This window comes from Choristoneura fumiferana, chromosome Z (assembly GCF_025370935.1).
Source record: "Choristoneura fumiferana chromosome Z, NRCan_CFum_1, whole genome shotgun sequence".
Taxonomy (NCBI): domain Eukaryota; kingdom Metazoa; phylum Arthropoda; class Insecta; order Lepidoptera; family Tortricidae; genus Choristoneura; species Choristoneura fumiferana.
This window is the reverse complement of record NC_133472.1, coordinates 31,919,135-31,942,631: the sequence shown is the minus strand read 5'-3', so window position 1 is coordinate 31,942,631 and position 23,497 is coordinate 31,919,135. Positions and strand designations below refer to the sequence as shown.

The 23,497-nt window shown below is 35.8% G+C and overlaps 1 protein-coding gene across 1 annotated transcript in view; it reads left to right on the top strand.

Moving 5' to 3' along the window:
• Positions 1-277: 277 nt before the first annotated feature.
• ftz-f1 (ftz transcription factor 1) overlaps positions 278-23,497 on the top strand; it is a 96,709-nt gene continuing 73,489 nt past the window's right edge. The window contains exon 1 of the mRNA XM_074096908.1: positions 278-620. Within this exon, the coding sequence (XP_073953009.1) occupies positions 440-620 (181 nt within the window). The 5' untranslated portion in view covers positions 278-439. The remainder of the gene's footprint in view (positions 621-23,497) is intronic.

The following is a 23,497-nucleotide window of genomic DNA, read 5'->3' as shown; positions in this document are numbered from 1 at the left end:
CATTTAGCTGAATTATATGTTTGTTTTAAGATTTAGGGGTCACTTTAATAAAAAGTTAATTCTACAGTATTGTTTATTTTAACTATTAATAGCCGACCAGATAACATAGCAGTTTTAATAAGATAAATTGCTTTGCTTTTCTACCTTTTCTACGCCTTCGTCTTTGATTTATTGGTCGTGACACACTTTTATTTCGAATTAGGTTAATTTCCTACTGCCCTTTACCGATTTATTTCAATGTCAGTCATGAGTACGGTAGCTCAATTGAATCCTACCTATCAAGTTATGTCGGAATACCGAAGTGTAAGTGAAGTGGCCCAGAGACCTACATTTCGTTTACAAGCGATTTTTGAAATAACATACTTTCTTTTTCGTAGTGGGTGAAACATATTAAGTAATTGGTTATAATTTCGCCGCCACGTTGTGTCATTCGTGTATAATGCACGAAGACGCTCCGAAAATGAGTGTTACGCAGAGTCTGGCGGCCTCCACGAGTCAGCCGAAGAGCGAGTTCGGGACGGAAGTGGCGGTGGACTACGATATCATGAGTTCCACAGACGCCAAGCCGCCAGAACATCTAGATATAGACATTCAGGTCGCGTACGTAGATCCTTCCACCGGTGAGTACATGAATTTCAGTACGCTTTGAAATATAATAATATGTAGAGTCATTTCGGCTCTAGGTCTCGACTTAATCCAAAACATTCGTTCGAACCGGATGTTTGGTTTTGTCTATTTCTATTAATATAAACTTTTATATAAAACTATAAAGCATGCATCAGTTTATATTCCTCATTTTTACCAATGGGAATCTAATCATGATACTACATTTTAGTCACTATTCAATGTCCGTGACGCATGTTTTCGGTACATGAGGCCTGGGAGAAAATTATATATGACTGTCTTTATTCAAAAGAGACAAGTGTTGTATAATAATACATACATCTACATAATGCTGTGTGCAATGTGGAGGCTACCTGCTCGTACGCTCGGCTGCACGATGTGGCAACGTCGCGCCGCGTATTGTTTTTTCGCGCTATCCTGCCATGGAATTGGCCGCCTGGCAGTGTGAAATTAGTGTTTTAACAGAATTATTCTAGTAGGTAGGTTAAGAAACAGGACATTCTTTTCGCAAAGATAAGTTGTAATCAGCTTTATTTAGCAAGAAACAAACTAGCAGACATGTCGTGTTAGATCAGAGTCACATATGTGGTGTAGTTTGTATTCAATAGTGATCGGCAGTCGGCTGCCGTCATCGTTTTTGATTTCATTCGGTGTCAGTAGGGCAGGTTTGCTCGGTTGCGGTACGGGTTGCACATTGCCTACAGCAGACAATACTAATAGAGCTGCTGATGTCTATGTCAATCCACGCAAAAGATAGAAGTCCCAGCGCTCCCAGCAGGGCCTTCCTTAAAGATAGAACTCGTTTAGATTCATTCTAAATGATATTGCGCAGACTACCTCTGTCAATGACGCGTTGTGGCGAGTAATCAGAAGTATTTTTGGAAGTAGGGCGAACGCTGATTCTGTTTGGATTCCGACAAGTGGGCTTTTGTATCTGTATTGGTTCATCTCTAATAAATTTGTTTCCTTTAGATCGTATTTTGTCGGTTGCTTACTCATACTGGGTTTCTTATTTACCTCACTATCTAAATACCTATGTAAATAGGTAGATATCTAAGTAGCGAAGTATTTATTTAATATATTTTTAATTAGGTACCTTTTTTCAGGGTAGTCTGTCTTAGCTAGCTAGGTAAGTACCTAATTCTATTTAGGGATAGTTAAAAAGAACCTTATTATAATACTCTACTTTGTATTTTCATGCATACCCTAGCACCTACCTGCCCAGTCAATCTAGGAAGAATATTGGCTAGATAGGTAGTCATTGTTTTCGTTTTAACACACGTAAATTTGAGCTACCTATTTGTGACAGCGACAACATCGAGGCAATCAGCATTTAATGCACATCTGTCCTCTATCTAATTCAAATACCTATGTATGTATGTGTTTACATCTTTTCTGGTATATGTTTACGTCAAAGTCGAACTCGAGATTAGATTAGATTAGATTTTTTAGAAAAATATGGCTGTCCATTGGAGGACAATTTTGCCAGTGTCTAGTAGGTTTTGCCGTTGTACGGTAAAAAAATTCTACAAAACGAAATATGAGAGGTAGGTAATGGTGGATAAACCGATGATAACACGAATCCGATTCCAAAGTCGAATTCAAAATATCTTTATTCAGTTTAGGCTATGAAAAGCATTTATGAATGTCAAAAAATATCGCGATAAAAAGTAGCCTATGTGTTATTCCAGATGTCCAGCTATCTACATACCAAATTTCATGACTCTAAGCCCCGCGGTTGTTATTTCGAGATTTATTCCCTATCCCGTGGGAATATCGGGATAAAAAGTAGGTAGCCTATGTGTTATTCCAGACGGCCAGCCACCTACATACCAAATTTCATGACTCTTAAGCCCCGCGGTTGTTATTTCGAGATTTTATCCCTATCCCGTAGGAATATCGAGATAAAAATTATCCTATGTTTTAATCCGTGTTATAAACTAACTTTTTCCAAATTTTCCCGTTTCAGCGTGAAGAAGTAACAAGCATACTCACTCACAAACTCACTCACTCACTCACAAACTTTCACATTTATAATATTAGAAGGAAGTATTTAATTAAATATAAAACTTTGTACTTACAGTCAATGCCTAAAAACTACGTTTTTTTTTTTTTTTTTTATTTGACTGGATGGCAAACGAGCAAATGGGTCTCCTGATGGTATGAGATCACCACCGCCCATAAACATCTGCAACACCAGGGGTATTGCAGACGCGTTGCCAACCTAGAGGCCTTAGATGGGATACCTCACGTGCCAGTAATTTCACCGGCTGTCTTACTCTCCACGCCGAAACACAACAGTGCAAGCACTGCTGCTTCACGGCAGGATTAGCGAGCAAGATGGTGGTAGCAATCCGGGCGGACCTTGCACAAGGTCCTACCACCTGCTAATACACGTGATAATAATACGAACAATGACATAGGTAGAGCCTTCTGAGCAGCAGTTTCAGAGTCTCTTCTCTACCAGAGAAGGTAGAGATAAAGCATCAACAATCTAGCAATTTTGCACAAGTGACCATTATTAGGTACACATTTGTATTTAAAAAAATTCCTACACTTCATTCATCACCATAAATCATTAAAACGTTGAAGGAGTGAGATTTTAAACTCTGGCTAGACCTAGAAAAAAAACCTAGAAACACTTTAAACAAAAACTAACTAGGTACAAAACTCTTACCTAATTGCTTTAATTGTCATGTCATGCATGATGTACATATGTAGCATGGCATTACATTAAAGGCCTGTTTCACCATCCATTGATTAGTGTTAACTGACGGTTAAATGTAATGCCGTCTCTATTTTTTTTGTTCGAATAGACGGAGGCGGCATCACATTTAACAGTCAGTTAACACTAATCAATAAATGGTGAACAACCCCTAAATGTTGAAAACGTTACATCCAACAAAAAACTCTTTTTTGCGAAAGCAGGGCAAGTCTTGTCAGATCAGAAGATAAAGACACCTTTAACAGGTTAACAGGTGCGCTCGCTCTTTCCTGAAAAAAAAAAATGTGTTTGATAATATTATTATGTATAAAACGAATGATGGTTTTCACAGAGGCGAAATATCGCTAGATGGCGTTAGTAACGAGAGGTCCGTTTGACGTTTGACGTTTACCTACTCATGATTAGTTAAAAAACTAAATGAGCCAATCGCAAGCAAACGTCAAACATCAAATCGACCTCACGATACTAACGCCATCTAGCGATATTTCGCCTCTGTGATAACCCTCATTAAGCTGAAACTGGAAAGTGTGAAAAGTGGCAACAGTCATGTCGAAATTACAGTCGGTGTTTACGTAACTGAGTAACTTACTACATAAAAAATGGTAATAAACTCGCAGAGCTTTTGGTCTCCACGGCATGCGGCACTCCCTTTACACACTTACACAGTTACCTACAATTCGTTGTGTCATCTCTCGTCACTCAGCCAAGAAAAGTTTGCCCTTTTGTTGCGTTACCTGCGTTCAAGTTTACAAAACTTGTCTACATTGACGAGAGAAACCGTTTTCTTTCTAGAGTACGTAGGTATTCACAGTTTGCAATGAACTTTATATTGGTAGAAGCAAAGGTTATCTAAACTAATTGCAACTTTGCTCTTTCTGATTATAATCCCACATGTTTCGTCATGGGCTTTAGGATTAGCGTTTATTTTCATAGTTTAGCTTAACACTCGTGCAACATAATAGGGAAATGCTGGATCACAAATTTTCTCTTAAATCATTGACGTAAAAAATAACAATACCTGTTTGAAAATAAGCAAGATTAGTTTGCATACTTACCATCTCTCTTTCTAGAAAAATGAAATTTAGTATGAGATTTCTATGGCCGTCGCCGTCGTAGCATATTATGACGTCAAAATTTATGTTGCATCTCTCTGTCAAAACGTCTAATCTTCGCTTCGTGTTTATTTAATACTTATATTTAAAAAAATCTTTTTCTCTAACATGCAATGTAATGTTTATGTTGTGTTCCTTAAAATAGGCTTCAAAATATACCATTGCAGGCCTAGACCTGCAAGACGACAGTCATTTGTTTCAATGCAAAATGTCAAATATAATATATCCACGATCGTGGATCGATCCACGATTGATCAAATAGCGATGACACGAGACCTGAAATTAAGAATCAGAATTTCTATGGTTCATTTCTTAGTTACTGAATAAATTCACTGGACTATGAATATTCTATATGTAAATATATAAATATTGCCGACATGTTTTACGTCAAATTACAATTTAATTTATATAATAAAGTATTAATGTAGGTAGCTGATTAAATTAAATGGGCTACAATGCGTGTGTAATGGCCCATAAAGCGACATTTCGAACAGCAGACTGCAAAAAAAAAAGCTTTGGCGGGAAAATTGACAGGTGTCATTGTCCTTTTTTTATTGACAAGTACTTAAGTGTCATTGTCATTTCAAACGTTTTCTACATGTTTTTTAGCAATTTGATTTAGTTTAACGTTTTAAAAATCCATGTTACTTAAAATGAAATAAACACTTAGGTATAATTTAAGTCTAGTACAATTTTAGTTGTCATACGAATAATTAATTTCTAGGAAGAATAAGTAATTGATTTCTAGGAAGTAGTTTTTATTTATTTCAGTGCATGTTTGAGAAAAGCACTCTACACTACAAGCCTCGGCGTAAAAGAATTGTCAGTCTCGTATACCTATCCTACTCGGCCTGCAAGTCTCTTTCCCGGCCTCTGCAGTAATGTACCATCAGCCAAATAAATGGTCTATCAATTTTTAAACAAGTTCCTATCAAATGAATATGTCGCTAAAGTCGAACTTTCAAGTTGACAGACACGTCTAATTGGCATTATTGTTTTATGACATGCAAACGATTATCAACTTTAGGGTGGTAGACCACATATTTGGCTGATGGTACCTACTATGTATTAAAGCTTGGTTTGGTAATAAAAATAACTTGAAAAAAATAAACAAAATTCTTGCATATTCTCTATTATTGGATACATACATTTCCTTAGTGACCCAGCACATTTCTAGTGGAAAGTAATCTAATCACAATAGAATCACAATATTCTGCGGCATAAAAAACTGATAAGGTCACCTGAGTAAAGGCGTCACTGTTTTTTTGTGTTTTTTGTTTTTTTTTTTATCTCAAATTATGAAGTAGGTATGTTTTAAGTATATTGAAACACTCTTGCGTTCTGTGCTTTATACAACTCTTTACCATTAAAATTTCTGAAGTTAATTTTTTGCTGCACGACAATTAAAAGATATACAAGCATTTAAAAAAAAACGGGATTTTAGACGCTTTTACCTCAATTTGGGAAAATGCATCTTTTTTAAATAATTGTCTAACGTTTGGGATTTTAGCCTCAAAACTTCATGGCACGTGTTCGCAATATAATAATCTAGAAGATATTATTAATACAAGAACCACAAACCGCGAATAATCAGCTGAGACCAAAAATAGTATAATTAGGGAAAATGCGTCTTCAAACATTTTTTAACCTACTTAAAAAAAAGAGGAGGTTCTCAGTTAGTCGGTTTTTGAGCCGATTCAATTATTATTTTATATATTTTTTTTGCTTTTTAGTTCCTGTGTGTGTTTTTAAGGCAGTTTTATTTTTTATTTAAAAATAATCTACGATTTGGCCGATTGAACTAGAAGATTTTACGATTGAAAAGAGTGAGATGAAAAGTTTAATTAAGTGACATTATTTAGACGATAGTCAGTGAAACATTCTACAGGTAAAATAATATACTTACTTAACATGAAAAATGTGTTAAAATTGTTAAAACTACATTATAAACAAAACGGTTATTGACCACTGACATTGGGGTTAATGCGTTGCATAGACGCATAAAAGATACTGACGCATTTAGCAAAGTTTCATAAATAACTTGCAAAGATTTTAAATGGAAATAATTCTAAAAATATAGCATTTTTAATGAAAATTAAAATCCAGACATGTGAAACAACTAATACTCATCATGTTTAATATAAAATAAACACCAAAACCTTAAAAAAAATGAGGATGTTAATGGATTTTGTTCACTAACTCGAGCAATGCTAAACTCTGGTGTGGTACCAAATTTTAAAATTGCCGACATCTTGAAAACGATTCACCGAGACGCCCTCTATGTTACGGGTTGTTCTCCAAGTAGTTCAAGTGTCTATTACTAAATGGCAGAAGCTGTTGTAACTCACGCTGTTTAAAATATATCTCAAATAAACGCAATAACCCCATAGTCGCTTTTACCTCAGGTGACCTTACTTACCACTTTCACGATGGCGTAGGGCCACGGCAAAATAGCAAGTAAATAAATACTAGCAAGTCAAGGAATAGGTACAGTTGAAGTTTGACCTTGGACACAAATTATGACCATTACTTTTAGGCACCATACGAGTACAACAAACATTTTGAATAGGCTAGTACGAGTATACTGTATCTGAAGCCATTCTACTTTCACTTTCAGTTCATACTTTTGTACCTAACCTCTGCAAAAATTACTTATCCACGTCATACTTGTTATAGGGGACTGACGTATGTATTATCTTTTGTTCTCCTAGCGTTAGTTTCATTACTTAGCTTAGATCATCATTGTTTCTTGCTGCAATGGGATAGAGTTTCCCGTCAATCCTTGCCTCAGAGAATAAGTATCTTATGTCGAGTTGCCTTGCTTTTACATGTCATGCTCTCGTTGCCAAACTCGTTATCAAGCAACAGAAAATATAAGTACTTACATGTACATTTAAAATATTCACTATCGTCTTAACTGTCACGGTATTACCACAAAAAACTTAAATACGACTTACAAGGAAAATAAACCAACTGTCAGACTGATGTAATATATTATGTATAATATGTTAGACAGTAGTCTAAAATAACAGACACTTATGTATGTTTTAAGTGTCCAATCAAAACCTATTGCGAGAAATTGTTCTCCAAAAACTGACTAAACCCTCTAACTACTATAGAGTGTATTGTTCAAGCAAATAGCTTAAATAATAAATTACCTACTGGTTTAATTAGATATTTAAGAAAATAACCAAAGTCCTTCTTCTTCTATACATACCTATAATAAAGCTGAAGAGGGTCGAAAGTCTGTACATAGAAGATATTCTAAAAAAGCATAGACCTATACCTATGGACCGGAAATACCTACAAAATACGCGTGCATACCTAAACATGTCGCATAAAATGGCGCTCAAGGGTTGTGCTATCGATTTCGAAACCAAAATATTTGATATCGATATCCGAATTATTAGCGGCTAATACTTTGAGTTTCTTTTTGACTTTTGTGTTTCTTTTTGGAAAAACTAGTTTGAAATTCACTTTGTTCATAATTACGTAAACTGCATATAGGTACAAGAAGACTGGTAATATAACATTCGTTTAGAAATCATAAGGGGTAGATGTATCTCGAAATCAGTAGTTACTGAAATATTGATGACAAGAAAAAATATGTGCAACTATTTATTGGAAAAAAAAATCGAAAAAAGATGAGGTTTATTAATTACTTTTGCAATGTCTATTAACAGGAGTTTAGAAAAAATAACAGCCAATAAAGCATTTATTAGTATGGTCACAATAATCACAAGAAAAATATTTATAGCGAGTGAAAATCACCTGCCAAAAATATAAATATGGTGTTAAAAAAATCCTATACGATAGTTTAAACCACATTAAGGCTTTTGATAACTAATACGATAAGTACAAGTGAAAAAAACATGTACCTAACCGAACGTGCAAAATAGAGCTAGGCTTTTTTCAGAGACTTGCACGAATTAAGTAGCGCGTGATTACTTACCTTGTGATGACTAAATTAAGCAACAACGTTTTAAATGCCCTTTATTTGTAAAACAATGAAAATAATACAAGATTTTTTTAAATTTACATAAATCATCAACTATCTCATGTTACAAATATCGAATATAGCGAATCGGATAACGTCTAAAGCTCTGTTCAACTGCGACTCTTCATAATGCAACAAACAGATGTCCAGTTTCTTATGCCGTGGATTTATTACCTGCGCTGCGTAGTTCGACTACTTCCGCCATATTACATAATTTTCAGAGAATATGTAAAATTAGAACAGCCATCAGTCAGAAACCATGGACGAAATGTACAGTTTTTTTTTTCAGTTCTACTTATGTCGACATTCAGCACAACACTAAAGAACATTGTCAATTTTACCAAATTCAATGGAACCCAAAATACAACGTTAAATGGTGAAAAATCTGCATATCTTTGATGGAAATGATAAAAGCTTAAGAAAATTAATTATCGTTATGTAAATATTACCATGAAATGGCATTATTTGAGGGAATAACGGCAACTAACCTATAAAGAGTCAAAAACGGTTGATTTGAACGGAACAAAGTCATATTGCGTTTGCATCACTTGATGTCCACAACACGAAACCAAATTTAAAATTAGTTCTATAACACTGAAAATCACCAAAAACTCCGTAGGTAGTATTAGTTTACTTGACAGATCATATACCGCATAGCCTCTGTCACGTAAGATGGCGGATGGCACGATGCAACGTCACTTGCTCGTAATGACAAACCATTGGCGAGTATAAATTAAATAAATGTCATGCCGTCTTTGTTTTCATAGGTCGACACATCTTAGAAAGAAAGAGATAATACGTGTTTTTTTATTTCTACATCGATTTTACACATATTTGCATAACAAAATGTATCTATAGTAGAATGGGGCCTCTCTATGTATTTACTTCCTCTGAAAAGTTGCCTGGGGATACTTAGAAACGGTAACAGAACACGTTCCAACAGTTTTTAGATTTTTTTTCTGTTTGTCTGTTTATCTGTTTGTTGTTTATTTGACCGCACATCACGTGAGAACCGCTGATTGGATTTGAATGCAAACTTTACTAATAAATAGGCTATAAAAATTCAACCCCTGAAAGGAGGGGTAGCGACTACACTCGATTGGAATTACTTTGCACCTGAATCTTATGACGCTTCTTAGGAAGGAGGTGCAGACTTTTTTTCAACGATTTCGAGTATCCGGATATCACATAAATATTACTCACTAAAAATAGCAGGCTCGTGTGCTTTTATGTTCGTCAAACAAACACCGACTTGGATCGCAACACTACTTTTTTTAGGGTTCCTTACTCAAAGGGTGCCAACGGGACCCTATTACTGAGACTCCGCTGTCTGCCTGTTTGTCTGTCTGTCCGTCTGTCACAGGGCTCTATCTCTTAAGCCGTAAAAGTTAGACACTTGAAATTTTCACAGATTATGTATTACTGTGGCCGCTATAACAACAAATAAAAAAAAACAAAACAAAACCAAAACAAAAACAAACAAATAAAATAAAATAAAAATACAAATTAAAGGGGGTCGTCATACAAGAAACGTGTTTTATTCAGCGTTTTTTGGTTGCTAGGCGTTATTAGCCGTTGCTAAGGCGACCGAGTCGCCTAGCAACGACTAGCTATTTCGTTTGAATATTTATTTACCTTTTAAGTTTGCAATTTTAATGATGTTTTAAAACATGTCTGTCTGTCTGTCTGTCCGTCCGTCCGTATGTCACAGGCATTTTACTCGAAACTACAAGACGTATATATCAATGAAATTTGGAGTACAGATGTCTTGTCAAAGCCACTATTTAGTTTTGTAGTTAAATTACAATATAAAAAAAATTATAGGGGGGGCACTCCATACACGTAGGTAACAGAAATTGAAATTTTTTTTTAACTCGCATCAACGTGTGGCACAGTTCGACAACTCTTTTGAAAAGATAGTAAGGTTTCTCAAACATTTTTTGATTAAGTGAATATTTCCGGAAATAATCGCTCCCAAATTAGCAAAAATTGTGTCCCCCCCCCTCTATCTTGTAAACCGTTTGTCCAAAAAATATGGAAAGGTAACGCTTAATAAATACTTACAACGAATATTGGTTTCAACAATGACATGATCGGATATACCGTTTTTGAGTTATTGCCGAAAAGTGCGCTTCTCAACAAAAGAACTGAAGTGCCGTGGAGATACGCTCTTTTTCTGACAATAGATTTTAAGACTGTAGTAAGTGTTTTAAATGTGTTATAACGCACATAATATTACTTGTTTTTTTTTCGTAATTTCGTACGGAACGCTATCTTGGGCGTGCCCGACACGCTCTTGGCCGGTTTTACGTCTTTTATCATTGGCCTGGAGTACATGGCGTTCTACTAAAAAAACCGGCCAAAAGCGTGTCGGACACGCCCGAAATAGGGTTCCGTAGCCATTACGAAAAAATTAAGTAATATTTCGTATTTTATACGGAATCTTCCATTGTTTAGGTATATTTTATACCTAAGGCTGTTATTTACTCTTAAACTATTAATAATTCTCAAGAAAAATTAACTGTTATAGTTTTCCTTGAAAGTTTGATATACTTACTACCATCCTGAATTTTTTCAAATTTTTCCACCCACCGGTTTAGATTTTAGAGGGAGGGGGACGCCCGATTTTTATGAAAATTTGCACTTTAAAATTACTCTTAAAGTACTAATAATTTTCAAGCAAACTTAGCCGTTATAGTTTTCCTTGAAAGTTTGATATACTTACTACCATTCTGATTTTTTTCAGACTTTTCCACTCCCCGGTTGAGATTTTAGAGGGGGGGGAGCTCGATTTTAATGAAAATTAGCACTTTAAAGTTGAATATTTCGCAAACAAATCGCTGAATCGAATAATCGTCATAGCAAACCCCTAATGGTTAACGATACCCCACACTGTAGGGTTGGATGGGAAAAAAAATCACCCCCACTTTACGTCTATGGGAGGTAACCTAAAAATTATAGTTTTTCATTGTACCATTTTGTCGGCATAGTTTACATAGGTATATACCTATCCGTGCAAAATTACAGCTTTCTAGCATTGATAGACCCTGAGCAAAGCCGCGGACGGACGGACAGACAAACAGACAGACAGACATGGCGAAACTAGAAAAGGGTTCCGCTTTTGCTATTTTGGCTCCGGAACCCTAAAAAGTACCTTGATATGGCGCAACTGATGTAAAAAGTTCCACCCTACCCTGAAATATATAAAAAAAAGATTCACATTCTTAATCAATATTTAGTTTGCATTTAACTAAGCTGCTATTTTTGCGTGTTAACCGTACCGTATTTTTCCTTGTAAAGTGAAAATGTGAGTCGATTGAGGGCAAGAAGGCTGCATTTCGTGTGTACTTTTTATTATAATTGTAATCTTGAATGTAGAGCAAGGTTGGTGCGTTCGACTAACATTAAAATAGAACAAATAACTTGAGGCACGCACACTTAAGTGTTTAGTTTACTGAGCGCTCGTACTGCTGGCCTGACCGACTAGTCTCTGCTCTGACGCCTTATCATCAACTAAATAGACAGTGTTTCTAATGAATTAAGGTTCAGAATTTTGTACAGAAATATCCAAACTATTATATATTGATCTATACGTAAACAACAAGAAGAAATATTACCCCGTACCCGTATGACCCGGGTTGGTATGGTAGGTTTAGTCTTTAAATAAAAGTACCTAAATTGATTTTTTGACAAATAAATACTGCGTAGGTCTGTATGTAAACATATCTACCAAAAGTTATCATTAAATTGAATTTCTGTTTTAAAAACATTACTTGTTACCCCAATAAGACGAATCCGTTCATTAAAAATAAAATTACGAAATCGAGAAATTCAAGAAATGTCTCACAAAGTCGTCTCGCATTTTATTAATTACCCAACCCTATGGGGTAGGGTATAGTTACCCTACCTATGAAGGTTTTTTCCTTTTTTTTATTTCACCACTGTCAAATTACAGCTTTCTAGAAGTAACGGTCTCTGAGCTTAGCCGCGGACAGACAGACGTACAGACAGACAGAGAAACTGATATGGCGAAACTATAAGGGTTCCTAGTTGACTACGGAACCCTAAAAAGCTTGTAAAAAATCTGTATTCAACCGGTGTTTTTCAGTGTCGTATACAAACTATTGTTGTTATAAGTTGTCATTTTACTAGCATTTTACTCATAAATACTCAGATTAAGAAGCCACATAAATACGACAAACTTTAATAGAGGAGTTTGTATACATACGAAAAAACACCGTTTGAATGTTTGAATAAACATATTGCTGATTCTTGAAAGGAAGTACCTACCGCCTGGAAAATTTTGTTTAGGCAAGTAAATTTAGAGGTGTCACCTGTGTCAAAAATGTTTTTTCATTTGTTTTTTTTTTCTTTTTTATATGGTACTGTCGCTCTCGCTCTCGTATTAAATAGTATAAGAGTCAGAGCGACCGCACGACACGAACTTCGAGAGTTTCGAGTTTCGTAGTAGCCCTGCAGTCACGTTCTGAATAAACGTCTTTAAATGTTTTGAATCACCGATCAATGAACAGCAGTGGTAGCTTGAATTTGGGCGATATCGCAACCCCATACCATGACAGCTGACGCACTTTGAAACCGTTGTACATTTTATGCTCTCGTGCATAAAGCTGTCTGTCTCTAAGACCAAGGCGATCAGGTGTTAGCAGCCGCAAACAAAAAGTTTTTATATATTTTTTTAATATTTTTTAATTGGTTTAAAACTAAAAATTAATCAAATAAAACAAAATAAATTAATAAAACAAAATATTAATAATGGGAGAAAAATAAAAGGTACACCTGTAACTCTAAAACTCAAGCGTTAAACCCATTTTCCCCTCGACGTGTCTATCCACTATAAAAGGCTCGTTTTATGCTCTTGGTGTACAATCTACTTTTATTTACATCGGACAACTTTTTTTTTAAATCACGATACGAAAGCAAAGTCTCCTTTACCTATCATAAGTAGCTGTAGCTGTTCTAATCCTCTGGGTCAATGATTGTTATGAAAGTTGGTTTAATAAAGTGTATTGACTCTGTGCACGACATCAACGCCACCTAGCGTCCGCAACTTTTATGGCTCTGCTGCTCTGACGTTTTAAATTTCATCGCGACATTGTGACAAAAATCAAACCTATAACGTATTAATTTATAATACAAAATTACTGTGATACCGTGATTTGGGGGGACAAATGGTTGTGAATTTATTTTTGGTAATTAAAATTAAATGAGGTAAGTGAAATTTATTCAAAAAGTGTGTTTTATTTTCGTTATGTCAGGGTTTGTTTACTTCATGTTTAGTTGTACTATTACTGTAAAACGAAAAGATAAAGCTATCTTATTGGTTTCTTTGAATAATAGTAAAATTATATAATTGTTCTTATGTCGCTAGTAATAAATTAAATATCGTTTTCAGATCAAAATGAGTATCATTTTGAAGACCGGTTTTGTGAGTATCACTCAATATAAAATTTCAACCACAAACCGTTTCATAAGGAAAATTGTTGCTGGAGATGTCCGAGATGTAGCGGAATTAAGAACAAAACAGGGACAGTGTTAAATAATTCTAGCTCGCATCATAACACAAACATCTCTTACTAAAATTAGGTAGTTAAAGTCTGTACAAATTGCTTTGTTAATGACAGATTCATATGAGTATGACAGATGACAGAGCCAGAACTATTTCTACTTTTGGCCACCAGGAGCGCTGCGATAGATTTCATCACCCCCACCTAGTACTTCGCACACTCCCAGTGAGTTAACGTTTTTGTTTCTGTGTATGTCGGTAGGTATATCTACTGCCCGCTACTGTAGTAAAAGGAGTATAGCAAATAAATGATGTTAAAGTCACTGGCTCGCTTTTTTTTTCCTCGCTTAATGCATTGTAAAAATAATTTCATCGCCCTCATGCCAAGCTAGCATGTGCCTGCATTTTTTCACTCAAGCTTTTTTCTGGGCAACTGTTAATCTGTGATTTTTATTGTTTTCCGTAGGCCTTCAATCGAAGTGCCAAGATCATGTCGCAATATAGTTACGACTGTTGATCGTCGGGATATTTTCAAATCTTTAGCGAGTTTATTGCACTTTGAGCGGGATTTCGCCTAATAAGTACGCTCACGAACGATTGCTCTAATGATTTTTCGATTTAGTGATTTGTTTGCAAAATATTCAACTTTAAATCGCAACTGCAACTGAGCAACTGAATTAAAGCTGAGCAAGAGTTCGATATAATGGCACTGGCTGAAATAGCTCATAGAGGGTTTCTTGACAGGCGAAATATCGCTAGATGGCGTTAGTATAGTGAGCTCCGTTTGACGTTAGTCTTGATTCATTTGTAATTTAACCAATCACAGACGTGAGCCAAATGTCAAAGCTGTCAAACGGTCCTCGCGAATTCGCGATACTAGCGTCAATGAGGGCTATCGCGAATGAATTCGCCGCTAGAGGCGCTAGTGTAGCGTGAGGTCTCCGAAATGTCAAATCTCATAGTTTTTGGGTGAGCTACGCGGGTTTATTTATAATTAGAATAATTTTGTGAATATTTTGCAATATCTGAAATTAATTATGGCAAATATGCGTTCCGGGGAAATGAATGTCTGTGTTTTGAGACAGTTTTGTCTTTCGGAAACCTTTGTCCTCCCTTTTTTCCGAACAAAACAGGGACTATGCAACACTGTGGCATGCTCGATATTTATATGGTACGGTTTTAAGGTGTATTAAATATGATTTTAATCTAAACTTTGTTTTCACGCCCGTAATAACAGACTTTCAAAACCATACTTAAAAACCTCACGCAACAGTGCGCCATCTACTGAGACAAAAAACGATAGCCCTCATTAGCTTGTCACAGACACTCATTGCATCATTCGCAGTTGCCTGTGTGAAAAAAAAATTGTATTTATGAGGTAGTTAGGGGAACAACTACCTACACAGTGGCAGTACTATCAATGGGCCTCGCCTGTGACCCACTGACCCAGTTACGCGTCAGACTTATATCGTCGACAAACTCATTTGCTAGTACACGCACATAATGTCGTATAAATAAAATATACGCAATCAGCAAAGTTACTTCCAATACTAACACATATTTATTTTCGTTATCAATAGGTCATGGAGCCTTATGAGAGATGACATTATTTTGATTACTCACAATATACCAGGTGACACCTGCTTCGGTCAGTAACTTATTTGTTAAACAAATAATACACGAAAATAGTACAAATAATGCACAAAATAAGTCAATGTCAAATTGTAGGTAGATATATTTAATTCAATGCTTATTTAAAAGTTATATACCGTTTTACTGCATCGAGCAGGCACTATCGCAGACGACTTAGAGAACTAGGCGCTATCTATAATATTTTATATTTTTTCTGTTCTGTGATTTTGTCTTACAATTAATAATAATTGTGATCCGATCAACTAGGTGCATCATTTTAGACTAAAGAGGTTTCAAGTGAGCCAACGTTTTATTTATATCTTTAAAAATTAGCTATAATATAACCTATAACCCAAGTTTACACCACAAAGCGTAGATAAACGCTTCATGAAACTTCGTTATTTTTATATTTTTAATTTATATCATTGTTTTTGCAATAGTTTTAGTAAATATTTTTTTAAATGTTGGTAGTATGACATTCGAATTTAAACTGAACACTGTTCTTAGCATTATGTATGGTAGTCGACTCGAAAGAACAATGTGTATTGGCGGGTAGACAATATTTTTAGTGGTGCAACATACCTCTGTTTCTGTTTCCGTAACTGCGGAAGTTCCGCGCGCTTTTCAACATTCGTTTCTGCTTCTGTTTCCGCAAGTTTTATAACGGAAATTCGGAAGTTTACGACGGTTGAGTGAGAGTTGAATGGGTGGGACAAAGGCGCGGCGGGTGAGGCGCGTGCGAGTCGCCTTCGCCTGACGGTAGAGCCAGTACGTTAGTACTATTATATACTAGCGGTTACCCGCGGCTTCGCATGCGTAAATCATTATATTACCGCAGTTGAATTGAAATTCCGGGATTTTATTAAATTTTCGTGGGAATTCCCTAAAATTACATCGTGGTTTTCATTGACGTTAAATTAAAACACCCATGCTCAATTTCATGACTCTAAACCCAGCGGTTGTTATGTCGAGATTTAATCCCTACCCCGTGGGAATATCGGAATAAAAAGTAGCCTATATTATTCCAGACGTCCAGCTACCTTCATACCAAATTTCATGACTCTAAGCCCAGCGGTTGTTATCTAGAGATTATATTTTGCCATAAAACATCTTTCATCGCATGCGCTGTAAAAACTATTGATGATTGAACAAAAAAATGTTTGACGATATTAAAGAATATATCAAAATCTACAAAAAACTTCACGATACCATATGTCCAACTATTGTAGTTATGTCACTATAACTACTTTTTTACATTTTAATAGTTGACAGAAATGCCGACTAATATCAGACCATGTTATCCATACCTTTGTATTAATCCTTATTCAAATAAACAATTTTATATACAAGAAAGGTTTCAATACCTGTTGATTACTTTTTGAATTATTCAAACCGTACATTCCATTCAAAAGATATTACGAAATTTGAAATATCAATCTAACCAAAAATAAAAACGGGACCCTATTACTAAGACTCCACTGTCCGTCTGTCTGTCTGTCACTAGGCTGTATCTCATGAACTGTGATAGCTAGACAGTTGAAATTTTCACAGATGATGCATCTTTATTGGCGCTATAACAACAAATACTAAAAACAGAACAAAATAAATGTTTAAGGGGAGTTCCCATACAAAAATATGATTTTTTTAATGTTTTTCGCTAATGTTGTATAGATAATGGTACGGAACTCTTCGTGCGGGAGTTCTACTCGCACTTGGCCGGTTTTTTAAGGAATCGAGCCCATTCAGCATTTGTCTTAAGAAAATTGTTTAGATTCTGAATCTTAAAAAATGGATCCATTGATATTTATCGTGATATATATCATGATATATATCCATTGCTATATGTATATCCTCGCACCCTGTTCGTTGTTTCACTGATTAATTTATTCAATTGTTTTCTTAGCGTCTATCTTTTGTCGAGCTGTGAAGTGTTTCTAGACACAAAATATTTTTATTTTTATGCCTTTTTTCCCTCGCAATGTGATGAAAATCATTGTGTGTATCACGGGCTGTATTAACGGGATTACAGACTCGAGTCATAAAAAGACTCTCGTTAGTAATCCCCTTCTTACGGCCCTTAATGCACAATGTTCTATTTGTTTTTTTTTAATGAAAGTAAATTTGAATAACATTAACTTACGTATGTTTAATTTCGTATTTCTATCTACAGTTGTGTCCATAAATTTGTGAGCAAAAATTTGATCAAAAATATCTGCACACGACTCTTTTGTTAACAGCGTAGAAGCGTGTCCAGATATTTGTGATCAAATTTTTACTCACAAGTTTATTAACTCGACTGTACCTGTTCAATGTTTTTTTACGCCCATTGGCAAGACATAGAAGATCACAACATGTTTTTAAAAAGTCTGTATCAGACAGCCTACCTATGTTCTACAATAAACATTTTAAGGTTATTTCTATGGTTTTGTAATCTTTGGCATGAATATGATTATGAATAAAAATATTCGCCTATTCATCAGGTATTATACAAGTGCTTATTAATGTGCAAAATGACTTTTTTTTTAACATTCACCAATTTTAGGCCTAAAGAGGGTTTTAATGAAAAACTAAAAATACTCAGCGGCACAAAATTTGGCCCACTGCCACAGAATAAGTAATAGTACAAGTACAAGTACAAGTGCCACTGCATACAAAATTACCTATTACTGCATACATTTGAGGGCCAGATTTTTTGTCGCTCACTATTTCTAGTTGGTAGTATATCGCCTAGATGAAAGATTTTTTCGTGCTTTTTGATGCTGCCAACTTTCCATTATAAGTAAATGTAAAAAAAAACGGGTGGAAAGATATTTAAATATCATGGGGCATGGGACCCTTGACACTAATTGACCTATAGTCCCAAACTAAACAAAGCTTGTACTATGGATACTAGGCAACGGATAAAAATACTTACATAGATAAATACCTACTTAAATACATATTAAACATCCAAGACCCGAGAACAAATATTCGTATTATTCATACAAATATCTGCCTCGGCTGGGAATCGAACCTGGGACCTCACTCAAGCTTCGTAGTCAACTAGTCAGGTTCTCTAACCATTTGGTCGTCAAAAGAAGTCAAAGATGTATTAAAATTAGAATAAAACGAATTGAAGTCATACTTTATGATAACTCCCTATGCAAGCCTGTATTCTGACACTAATATTTATAACACCAGAAAATGTAGACCTTTCGGGAAATTTTGATACCCAGGCTGACATGAAATCCAATGTAATAGGGTAAATTAACGAATAAAAAGCCTATTTTAAGGTGGGCTACATTCTGATAGTCCAATAAAAATAATTTAGACGACGCCCTGTCTCGGTGACCTGACACACATCGGTTGGCGTCAACAACTGCGGCATACTTTGAGCGCTGAAAATTTCCTAATTTACTCTGGGCATGGAATGTCCGCAGAGATACGTTGGATTATCACGCGAAATCCTTACTAAAAAAAAACTGACCAAGAGCGTGTCCGATACGCCCTAGATAGGGTTCCGTAGCCATTGCGAAAAAAATCAAGTCATATTTTTCTACCGGGTGTGGCCTGTAACACGAGCAAATAATTAAAACATAGATCATATTCGTCAAACTGAACAACATTACTTCAGCGACTTTTAAAAATAATTAGTATAAAAAAATATTACACTTTAAAATTTATTCAAAGAAATGTAGCGTGACAGGCGACGTTAGCTGGGGTCTATAGGATTTACGATTAACCCTAAAGTTGATAATTGTTGCATGTCATAAAACAATAATGCCAATAAACGTGTCTGTCAACATGAAAGTTCGACTTTAGCGACATAATTCATTTGATAGGAATTGTTTAAAAATAGTAAGACCACTTATTTGGCTGATGGTACCTACTAATAATTCTCAAGCAATCTTAGCCGTTATAATTTTCATTGTAAATTTGATATACTTACTACCATTCTGTTTTTTTTTCCACTCAACAGTGTAGATTTTAGAGAGGGCGGGGGGGACGCTCGATTTTAGTGGGCAACCCCCCAATGATTTTTAAAGACCTATTCAACAATACCCCACACTATAGGGTTAGTCGAGAAAAAAAATCACCCCCACTAGTCTATGAGAGGTACCCCAAAAAAAAACTAATTTGTATTCATGCCAAATTACAGCTTTCTTGTACTAACTGTCTCTGAGCTTAGCCGCGGACAGACAGACAGACAGACAGACGGACAGACATGGCGAAACTATAAGGGTTCCTAGTTGATTACGCAACCCTAAAAAGTGTGTGTTTGTTTGTTACGCTTTCACGCTTAAAGTACGAACTGATCGTGATAAAATTAAGTATGGAGATCGTTCGAGACCCTGGGAGGGACATAGGATAGTTGCATCCCGAAAAATTTTATAGTTCCCACGGGCACGCGATTAACGAATTCTTCGCAGACAAAATCGCGGGCAACTTCTAGTAAATACAAATTCCTACGGACTAGGTAGCAACATGTTACTGCACTAAACGCTTCCCTCTGGCTAAACCTTTGTGGTTGTCTCGCTTGTTACCTGCAAGACCTAATATTCGCATGTAGTTTAACTGGTTAAATCGGTCTGTACTATTTCACAAATGGATTAGGTCCAAGCCTAGGGCGCATGGGCGTGGAAGCGCATCGACTGACCTTACACTGTGTATTGTTAAATCGGTCTGTACTATTTCACAAATGGATTAGGTCCAAGCCTAGGGCGCATGGGCGTGGAAGCGCATCGACTGACCTTACACTGTGTATTGTTAAATCGGTCTGTACTATTTCACAAATGGATTAGGTCCAAGCCTAGGGCGCATGGGCGTGGAAGCGCATCGACTGACCTTACACTGTGTATTGTTAAATCGGTCTGTACTATTTCACAAATGGATTAGGTCCAAGCCTAGGGCGCATGGGCGTGGAAGCGCATCGACTGACCTTACACTGTGTATTGTTAAATCGGTCTGTACTATTTCACAAATGGATTAGGTCCAAGCCTAGGGCGCATGGGCGTGGAAGCGCATCGACTGACCTTACACTGTGTATTGCTAATCGGTCTGTACTATTTCACAAATGGATTAGGTCCAAGCCTAGGGCGCAAGGGCGTCGAAGCGCATCGACTGACCTTACACTGTGTATTGACCTACTTGTTGGCAGATCCTGGTACTTAAAATACCCTGAAGGGCAAATCCTAATAAGTCTAGATCAACAAGAACCTTAAATCACGCTTAGTTCAGATCAGGTCTGGCGTGCGATATTTTTAAGGACATGTCACTGAATGATATTACGTATTGAGCTAACATATCGCAGAGACGTTTAAAGTTTATTCGCACAGCAGCATAGCCAGACATGACACCATAAACTCAAATTGGGCAACGATAATTCACTCTGAATTCCAAAGATCAGTGCTTGACTTACTTTCCTCGAAACGTAGAAACATTTGTGGCGGAAGGTTATTTTTCTATTGTTATATATATTTGTCACGACATCAATCGTGCAGAAATATGGGAGAGAATATTGGAATATTGCAAGGCAGTTAGGTATAGTATAGGTAAGAATAGCTTCGATACTGTAGCTTTGCCAGTGTTTTTTTTTGTTAATTTTTGTATACCCTACATATTTTCTTTTATATAACATGAGTATACTTATATGTGAAACGGTACTAACTAGATGTGACGGTAACGACTTAAAGGGCTTCCCACAGTAATTGAGAGCCTACGTCCTTGATATTTCGTAATCACAAACTCATGTTACTCGTTCCTGTTTTCTTTTTTAATAGCCAACCACAATAAGTAACTGAGTTTACCCATTCACTTTTGAATATGAGGTAGGTGCGAGTATATTTATATTAAACCTTTCAAACATATTTTTATGAATAACTTGCTCCACTGGCAAAGTAATTAAGCATAACCCTCTTTTTGCTTTGCCGTAGTCAGGTAAAATAAGATTTACATTTAATACTTGATTATGTACAATCAACGTCATAAATAAGTGATCACTTTTGTACCTTGCCACTTTTGTCATGTTTGAAAAGCCATACGAAATTGTGTAACAACTGAAAGCCTGAAGGTACTAAAGAGATCACTTATTTATAACGTTGACTGTACCTAACTATGTAGGTACGGTTTTGTATGTTTCATGGCATTTTTAGGAATCCATTAAAAGTATTCTGTCGTCAGTCTGTCTTCAAGTCCCCAAGATTATCATACATATTTTCTTTTCATATTTTAAATTCAGCTCAATTTTTACCATTTTTTCGAATGATATTTTCCCCGACTTACAAGTAAATATTATTATGTAAATAACTTAAAATGAGCCCACTAGTGTTGTTGTTCTGCTCGCAGTGTTATTCAACGTTATTTGACTGGAGTTTTGCCTCTTTATGTACTACTATCATGTCTTCTTTAAGAAAATATATCAAGAAAAGGTGTCGAAATCATTATGATCCAGAGATTTATATTTATATGATCCTTTAAAGTAAAGTTGTCCTCGTTCCCAGTACCACCCCGCCATTAACCACGTAAAGATAAACGTTAAAAGTTGAAACAAAGCGATGCGGGCTTGTTATAGCCCGCCTCTGGTAGTTTTACGCAATGCCAGTATACCTACTACACGACACGTGTGTTCACTGTACGAGCGCCCTTTGTTCGGCTAGAATCCGACGATTGCGAGATCTCAACACCGCCAAAATTTAATAGGTACAACATGTTAAGAGTTGCCGAATGCCGATGTTGAATTTGTTGTCTCTACATATAAGCTGATGCTGCTTAAAGATTTTGTATTCACATGGCTAAAACGAAATTAATCTATCAACATTGTCGGTACTTTGTACTGTCGTACAAATATTTACGTTGAGTGAGACCAATGGGGCTTTGTTTAAAATTTGAAAAGGTGTAGTCAAACATTACATAATCGTACCTATCCTGAAAAAATTATAATCCTTTGGTAGCTTCATTTGGAAGGACACATTTAGAAATCGCACCCGACCCGTAGGTATTAATATCATTCGACGGTGGTGAAACTCTGTGAATTGGTATTTTGACTACTCTTTTTTGGGTTCCGTAGCCAAAATGGCAAAAACGGAACCTTCATGGTTTCGCCATGTCTCTCTGTCTGTCTGTCTGTCCGTCCGCGACTTTGCTCAGGGACTATCAATGCTAGAAAGCTGTAATTTTGCACGAATATGTATGTAAACTATGCCGATAAAATGGTACAATAAAAAATTCAAAAAAAATTTATTTTAGAGTGCCTCCCATAGACGAAAAGGGGGGTGTTGTTTTCCTCATCCAACCTTGTGTGTGTGGGGTATCGTTAGATAGAACTTTTAAAACTATTAGGGGTTTGATTCAGTGATTTGTTTGCAAAATATTCAACTTTAAAGTGCAAATTTTCATTATAATCAGGCGTCCCCCCTCCTCTAAAATCTAAACCGGTAGGTGGAAATTTTAAAAAAAATTCAGGATGGTAGTAAGGATATCAAACTATAACGGTTAAATTTTCTTAAGAAGTAGTTTAAAAGTAAATAGCAGCCTAAGGTATGAAATATACCTAAACTTGGAATATTCCGTACAAAATACGAAATCCTTAGAAAAATATTACTTAATTTTTTCATAATGGCTCGTATTTCAGGCGTGTCCGACACGCTCTTGGCTGGTTTTTTATGTTATTTTATAAAGATATAAATAATTTCAAAATACTAATTTTAATAATAATTAATAATAATCTTGGCATAAAATGGAATAGTTAAATTTTTTTTTTTACGTATCAGATACGTCGTCTTGTAAATTACACATGACGGCTGAAACCAAGTGAAAGGCCGAGTAAAATAGTATTTTAAAAAACGAGCTAGTTGTCAATGTCAATAGATGCTAACTGTCTGTGTCACATTCAATCGAATATTGTT